General features: G+C 35.4%; 1 protein-coding gene across 1 annotated transcript; it reads right to left on the reverse strand.

The window, feature by feature from the left end:
• Positions 1 to 705: 705 nt before the first annotated feature.
• Positions 706 to 2658, reverse strand: LOC115993640 (desiccation-related protein PCC13-62-like). The gene is made up of 3 exons (XM_031117587.1): positions 2315 to 2658; positions 1813 to 2038; positions 706 to 1077 (listed from the first exon to the last, which is right to left on the reverse strand). Exons 1-3 carry the CDS (start codon positions 2635 to 2637, stop codon positions 706 to 708), a joined length of 921 nt encoding a protein of 306 aa, XP_030973447.1. The 5' UTR covers positions 2638 to 2658.
• Positions 2659 to 8682: the final 6024 nt, after the last annotated feature.

Genomic DNA, 8682 nt, shown 5'->3' on the forward strand with positions numbered 1-8682 from the left:
GCAAGAAACTGTGAAAGAGTTGACAGCTATACCTGAAGTTGGCAAAACTATAAAAATATTTCTTTTTTGGTGCTGGACATGTTTTGTAGTTAGTTCTTTAATATATAACTGACAATGAAGAAGAATATGAGTTTAATACAAATGATTAAATGGGATTTATAGCAATGTCAAGGAGATTTTTCTTCTAGGGCTCCATCATGATTCATATACAAATATTTGTCCACTGTCTCACGCTAGACAGTGGACTTCGTCGCTCCTCTGGGTTGCGATTCCCCGAAAGAAGTCTAAGAAGATTAATAGTGAGATATTGGAAGACATTAGGGCTACGTGGTTTTATACATTAATTTTGCTCTATTTCTCTTACTCTCTCAAGTTCAATGTTCAAATTACAAAGTCTAAGCCTTTAAAAAAAAATGATATAGCAGGATTTGAACTTATAACGCTCGTTCCGTGGTAATTATTCTTTATCATAAACTCATTACACAAATGGATTTATTGGAACCCAAATAAACTCTAAGCTTTTGAACAAACAAGAAAAAAAAAAAAAAAAAAGCTTAAAACAACAATTTTGTTACGCATATAATCATAAAGACTCACAAAAGATTTTATTGATTTATTTATTATGAACCAAAAGGTTACATACTTTAAACAATGAACCAAAAAACACTAAACTTGTTTTCTTGTAATCAAGCTGTAGGCATAGAATTAAAGTAGATGAGATCTGGCAATGTTACCATTGCCTCCTTTTGGATAGAACCCACCAGGTTTATGCTCATCACCGGAGCCATAAACAACCCTCAATATCTCCTCAGCGGTCCTATCATATGCAACAGAGTCTGCATCTCCAGCAAGCGCGTTCCCATTGATCTTTCCCTCAGCACCTTCAGATTTGGGAACCCAAAGACCTTCATCTTTGACACCTTCATGTCCAAGCTTGTTCCTTAGATCCGAAAAGTAATTTGAAAACTGTGCCACCGTTATTCCATATGGTTTCACAATCTTGTGTGCATGCTCATACAGGTATGCTCGAATAATTGCATCTTGGCCCGATTCCACACCTAATAGGCCTGCAACGAGCTAAACATATACACGTCCACATTCTTATCATAATAACTTCATGATTTTTGGACAAGTAGTAATATATTATGATCTCAGAGTAAGTGTTATGAACTGAATTTTTGTTTTTATGCTCTACTAATCTACCTTTCAAATCAAAAAAGGGTTTGGTTTAAATTAAACTTGGTGTAACTTTTATCAATGTTATATCACTTAATAACTATATATCAAACGTGGAATTTGACAAATCCACTGTTAAATAACTTGAATTGCATTGTCTCCTTATACCTTATATGCATGCAAAATATAAAGACGAGCAGAGATTAATTATAATGTCATATATATAAAATGTTTAACTTTCCATTTTTGTACTTTGAAGTTAGGCAGAAAAAATGAGTTGATGGAGTAAAAAGGAAAATTACATATAATTGATACCAAATTTAGCGTGTATGTTAAAAATTTAGAGAACATAGGTAATCCAACAATAGGATTTTTAAAATATTAATCCCAAAAAAAATTATTAGGTGAGTTATACCAAATATAAGTTGATTATGGACATTTGAAAAATTACAAATTCCATTCGTCAAGCTTTATCATTTCTAAGAGGAAAAATGATAGTTTATTCTATAAAAAACAATGGTAGTATATAACTATGTATATACACACACACATGCACATAAAAGCAATAAATTGTGATTACTGTTTATTTCTTAGAACATTACTATGGATCAATAATCAAGTTTAAATATCAGTTACCCTTCTAGAAGTAGGGGCTTGGAGTTTTGGAATTGTTCCAACGTAGCCCGTGAGTCCAACATAAGGAATAAGGTAAGATGCAAGAAGGTAGTGAACTCCACTATAATAAGGATCAAAAGGTGGGGACAGCTTTTTCCCTACTGCAGCATCGACCACTTTTGCAAATGATTCTTTACTTAAGTCCAATAATGGTCTTGGAAATCCTTTAACAACTTTTTGAATGGCCCTACATCAAGAACTTAATAGTTAGTACCTTTGACATTTAAAAGAAATTATTGCTACGATAGGATTTAAAGTTTATAGTATCTACGTTATGATAATTGTTGTTTGTCATTATGTTAAGCCATCAATGTATTTCTTTTCATTATAGATGGTATTCAAATCCAAATCCCTTATTCAAGGATGAAAATCTTTATCTAATAAACTAACTAGAACCCATTAGTCATTATACCAACACACATAAAGACATAAATAAATTAAATAATGATTTCAAGAGAAAAACCTCAAGTGTCCAACTTCTTGGTAAGCAAATTGCTCAATAACATCCCTGGTAAAAGGATCCAAATTTGCCTTTTTAGCACCAATGGGTGTTGGACCTCCCTGGGTTAAATTTGGAGCAACTTTATCTAATCCATAACCCAGAGCGCCATACAAAAAGAATTCAGCTTCAAAGAACTCTAAATTTAGAGGAAATTCCAGAAGATCCACATCTGCTTTTGCGATTGATGTGTGTGAGTCGAGTTCAGAAGAATAAAATTTGGGAAGGAAGAGTAGGGATATTAGTAAAGTGGTGATGGTGGTTGTGCTAGCTGCAGTTAGTGCCATAATTTTCTTTTTTGCTGTCTATTTTGTTGCTAGATAGCTACTCTTAGATATGTCTGATTGATGTTACTACTGTTTATATTTATATATAATCTCTGGCTGGTTATATTTAGAAAAATGCCACATTGCTAACGTCGTTGGTTTTTTTTTTTCCTTCTTTTTTTGATAAGGCTAATGTCATTGTTTATATTTAGAATAATGCCAATGTAGATATGTCAGATTGATGCAGTAGCTACTGTTTATATTTGGAATAATGTCAATGTACGTAGATATGTCAAATTGATGATGCAGCTACTATTTATATTTGGAATAATATGGACATTATTTTTGGATGGTTCGGTGGCTGTTGAATGGGGGATGATTTGAAAAGGTAAAACTAATTCTATTTTATTTGAGTTGTGAACTTATGATGCACTGATGCTAATGTGGACTTTGTCACAACCAATTCTAAAAGCTAAATTGGCACTTGACTCGTACAATAAGTCTAATAACAACCGTTTCTACCATTTTATTATTATTTTTTTAGATAAAAATTCTACCATATTTTTCGTAGTTGCTGAAGTGGTGGCTTATGATTGATATATGTTGTGTATGTAGCATTATTTGGTTTCCATGGGATTTGGCTTATAGTCATGCACATTGAGTCTATCCATTATGTGACATGGATGTCCCTTAGGAGGCTTATGAGCACGCTCTTTATGAATCCATGAAATGGTCTATTTCTAGGCGCTATTCAATGGCAATTTTCCTGCTGCAACTGGATGTAAATGATTGACAAATATAAGATAAAAGTTACAAAATGTGGAGAATGTGGCAAACCGTAGAAGTACGCAAGCAAGCCACGAAAACCGTCTCCTTATAGTGATATTGAATTCATTAAAATATTTTGTTGAGCTCTTAAATTGGGAGAAACGATTTGAATTTTGGATGTCCTCGTTATAATTACCAAAAAGTGCAAATTAATTTTCAAAGTTATTAGCAAATATAACTGTCCATTTCGTTGACCTAAAAAACATCATCCAATGCTTTTTATCAGCAATAAATCATTATACGATGAGTGTCTATAAATAAACATCAAAAAATTTATATTTGCTTCTACTTATGGGTGATTCTATTTTTCAAGTCTTCAAGAGTTATTTCTCAAAAAAAAAGTCTTCAAGAGTTGTATTTTATATCTCAAGATATGGCTATTATAAACTATTAGTATATAATCTGTGGCTACACACAGGAATGATAAATTGAAGTGGTTCTATTGATGTTAGCTTGAATTATTAAATATATAGGACACTAGTTCGATCAAGATATTTAGAGGTACTAAAATGATTTTTCCTTGCAATTTTCATGATATTAGTTACACCAAATTTCTCATTACATTGTTATTATGTGTATAATTTTGAAAATCATTATTGGATACTACATAAGTACATATACAATATCAATTCAAAATCATTGTATGTGAAATTCTACTAAATTCAACACACACACACAAAAAAAAAAAAAAAAAAAAAAAAAAAAAAAAAAAAGATTGGTCTAATAGTATCTCCTAAATTGAATGGTGATAGGTGCATGAGATCGTTCAGCTCAATTACAATTTTTAAGGTTCAAGATCTTCGCATATAAAATATCTGAATAGAAATAGTATAAAATAAAAAAAAAAAAAAAATATATGCTCATTAGTTTAAAGAAAAAATAACAACAAAAATTTAAATAATTTAATTTTTATGGAAAGCTAACAAACGCAAAATCCAAATTTGATTCTAATTGAATTTTCTTTAAACTTTGATATATATATATATATATATGTAAGGACTGAAATTGAATTGGTTCCAAAATTGGATTGGGCTCAAACACTAACGGCCCAAACAATAAATTTGTAGAGCGTGGATGGAAGAACTAGACCTATCCCAGAGGAAAAACGATTAGATTTCACGTTTCAAGACGGTTTGACACAAGTACAATAAGAAATCTATCTTCGGAAGAGCTTCAGTAACTTGTATCATATGGTTTCGTTTTAATATCCAATTGTCCAAGAGTTCCAATCCCCTTTTCTTAGTACATCTTTCCATGTTATATACTATAATCTTGACGTCATCCTTACCACACATGTGTAGGTTAGATTCGGGGGATTCCTTCCTGTCCCATCCAGCATCTCCCAGAACCATCAACCAGTAGCTGTAAGGCTGCTTGATCACTGTTCAGACATCACTTTCACATCAATGCGGCCAGAGAGTTGGTTGAAAGGCATTTAATGCGGAGGTAGCAGCTTTTAAAGATATTTGTTCACCTTTCTTTTCTTATCCCTAGTCCAATGTCCCTTCCTTAGTTGTGAGGTAACTCCGAAGTAAGTTCGTGATGACATGGCACTCAGATTTACCTCGAACACATGTGCCGAGAAGACTTCTGTCCTCGGACGCTTGTTGGACCCATCTCACATTGTCTCTACTCCTCTCTTCATTTTATTCTCCTCATAGCCTTGTTTGGGCCTCCTCGGATAGGGCCATAGGCCCAATTAATATTGCTTTAACAATACTTCCTAATTCATTGGCCCCTACAAGAGCCCCTCAAAATCTGGCTTTTTGACTCCTCGGGAGAAAAGGATGATTTTGATGTCCTCAGCCTATCTTGCTTTTGGTTCCACTCTGTATTCCTGACCTCTTACATGTCTTTCTGTATGCTCTGGGCACGCTCTTGACGCTTCGGCGTCCAGAGCGTGCCGGCATTAAATTTTGGCGATGCCCTTGTCCCCCACGTTCAACGGTAAGATGTAAATCAAACGGTGAAGGGCTTCTCTTGTTTTATGAGCGAGAACTTTCCCGCTTGTAACTTCTGCGCTACTATAAATAGCTTTTCAAATCAATTCTCTCTCTTACTTTCAGCAATCACACAATCTTAGAGCTCATACACTGAACCTGTCTCTCTCTTTTGTTTCCCTGTGTATCTACAAATACTAGAATTTTGTCCGAAGACCCTCTTTCAAACCTGTAAGTCTTCTTAAAACCTTTTTAGCTTCCATCTCACACTTGTTAACTTCCCCAAAGCATCTGGTCCGAGGAGCCAGACATGACTAAGATTCTGTTTAATCACATATAAAAATTTCATAGAGTGTTAACTTCCCCAAAGCCTCTGGTCCAAGTAGTCAGGCATTACTAAGGTTCTGTTTAATCACTTATATAGATGTCACAGAGCGTTAACTTTCCCAAAGCGCCTGGTCTGAGTTGCCGGGCATGACTAAGGATCTGTTTAAACACTTATAAAGATGTCATGGTGTGTTAAATTCTCAAAAACATCTGGTCCGAAGAGCCAGGCATGATTAAGTTTCTGTTTAATCACTTATAAAAGTATTATAGAGTGTTAAATTCCCGAAAGTATCTGGTCCGAGAAGCCAGGCATGACTTAGGTTCTGTTGAAACACTTATAAAGATGTCACAGAGTGTTAACTTCCCCAATGCATCTGGTCCGAGGAGCCAGGCATCACTAAGATTCTGTTTAATCACTTATAAAATGTCATAGAGTGTTAACTTCCCCAAAGCCTCTGGGCCGAGTAGCTAGGCATGACTAAGGTTCTGTTTAAACACATATAAAGATGTCATAGAGTGTTAATTTCCTCAAAGCATCTGGTCCGAGGTGCTAGGCATGACTATGATTCTGCTTAATCACTTATAAAGAAGTCATAGAGTGCTAATTTCCCCAAAGCATCTACTTCGACGTGCGAGGCATGACAATGGTTCTGCTTAATCACTTATAAAGAAGTCATAGAGTGTTAATTTCCTAAAAGCATCTGGTCCGACGAGCCAAGCATGATTAAGGTTCTGTTTAATTACTTATAAAGATGTCATAAAGCGTTAACTTCCCCAAAGCGTCTAGTCTAAGGAGTTGGTCATGACTAAAGTTCTGTTTAAACACTTATAAAGATGTCATAGAGTGTTAATTTCTAGAAGCGTCTGGTCCGAAGAGGCAGGCATGACTAAGGTTCTGTTTAAACACTTATAAAGATATAATAGAGCATTAATTTCTCCAAAGTGTTTGGTCCGACGAACCAGGCTTGACTAAGGTTCTGTTTAATCATTTATAAAAGTATCATAGAGTGTTAATTTCCCGAAAGCATCGGGTCCGAGGAGCTAGGCATGACTAAGATTCAGTTTAATCACTTATAAAGATGTAATAGAATGTTAACTTCTCCAAAGCATCTGGTCCGAGGGGTCAGTCATGGCAAAGGCTCTGTTTAATCACATATAAAAATGTCATGGAGTGTTAATTTCCCCAAAGCATCGGGTCCAAGGAGCCAGGCATAACTAAGGATCTGTTTAATCACTTCTAAAGATATCATAGAGCATTAATTTCCCCAAAGCGCCTGGTCTGAGTAGCAAGGCTTGACTAAGGTTCTGTTTAATCACTTATAAAAGTATCATAGAGTGTTAATTTCCCGAAAGCATGGGGTCCGAAGAGCCAGGCATGACTAAGGTTCTGTTTAATCACTTACAAAGTTGTAATAGAAAGTTAACTTCCCCAAAGCATCTGGTCCGAGGGGACAGTCATAGCAAAGGTTCTGTTTAATCACGTATAAAGACATCATAGAATGTTAACATCCCCAAAGCATCTGGTCCGAGGAGGCAGGCATGACTAAGGTTGTGTTTAATCACTTACAAAGATGTCATAGAGCGTTAACTTCCCCAAAGCGTCTGGTCTAAGGAGCTGGGCATGACTAAGGTTCTGTTTAAACACTTATAAAGATGTCATAGTGTGTTAATTTCCTGAAGCGTCCAGTCCGAAGAGGCAGGCATGACTAAGGTTCTTTTTAAACACTTATAAAGATATCATAGACCGTTAATTTCCCAAAAGCATTTGTACGTTTTTAGACCCCTTAAAAACATAATTGGATTAACCTAGATAATTAGTCAAGTTATTACTTAGTCCAAATTCCAAATCTAGGTTATCACAGCCAAACAATCATATCATGCATAGCAGCGGAAAGATAAATAAGACAATGATATGATCACTGAGGAAACCAAACCGGTAAAAACCTGGGGAGGATTTAACCTAACTATCCTCAAGGTAAACCTGAATCCACTATGAAAGAATCGAAGTTTTACAATAGGACTTAGACCACTAACATCCTATTGGTACCCACCAGTAGAAACTTACTAACACGACCACGTGCAAACTCGGATGTTAATAGAAACGTAAAGACCAGGGACTCCTTCTTTCTTGGATTCTTCAGCAAATACAAGCACACCCGCTTGTGTTTCTTTAAGTTATCATGGCATCAATTGAATGATCATCAAGTTCTTGAACGACTCTCCTTTTGACAATGCTAAGCATCTGGTTAATCACTTATAAAGATGTCATAGATTTTTAACTTCCCCAAATCATCTGGTCCAAGGAGCCAAGCAAGACTAAGGTTCTATTTAAATACTTATAAAGATGTCATAGAGTGTTAATTTCCCCAAAACATTTGGTCCAAGGAGCCTGACATGACTAAGGTTCTATTTAATCACATATAAAGAAGTCATAGAGTGTTAATTTCCCCTAAGCATATGGTCCGACGAGCCAGGCAAGATTAAGGTTTTGTTTAATCACTTATAAAGATGTCACAGAGCGTTAACTTTCCCAAAGCGCCTGGTCTGAGTTGCCGGGCATGACTAAGGATCTGTTTAAACACTTATAAAGATGTCATGGTGTATTAAATTCCCAAAAACATCTGGTCCGAAGAGCCAGGCATGATTAAGTTTCTGTTTAATCACTTATAAAAGTATCATAGAGTGTTAAATTCCCGAAAGCATCTAGTCCGAAGGTTAAGTTAGAGAGAATTTCTACAACTCTAGAGTGCTAGAGCTGGGTGAATTATGCATACCTTGATTTGCGAGGGTTTTGGGGTTTTTATAGTAATGTAGAGCCAATCTTAATTTCTTGGTGGAGAGGGTATTTCCTTATAGGGAAGATCTCCATTAATATTCGCAATTTACGGGATTATTTCCTTACAGGGATTCCTATAATTATGGTGGGCGTGGACCACAAGACATTTCCATACTAGAATCCTTGGAGAAAACC

The sequence above is a fragment of the Quercus lobata genome, chromosome 6, assembly GCF_001633185.2.
Source record: "Quercus lobata isolate SW786 chromosome 6, ValleyOak3.0 Primary Assembly, whole genome shotgun sequence".
In the NCBI taxonomy this organism is placed as follows: Eukaryota; Viridiplantae; Streptophyta; class Magnoliopsida; order Fagales; family Fagaceae; genus Quercus; species Quercus lobata.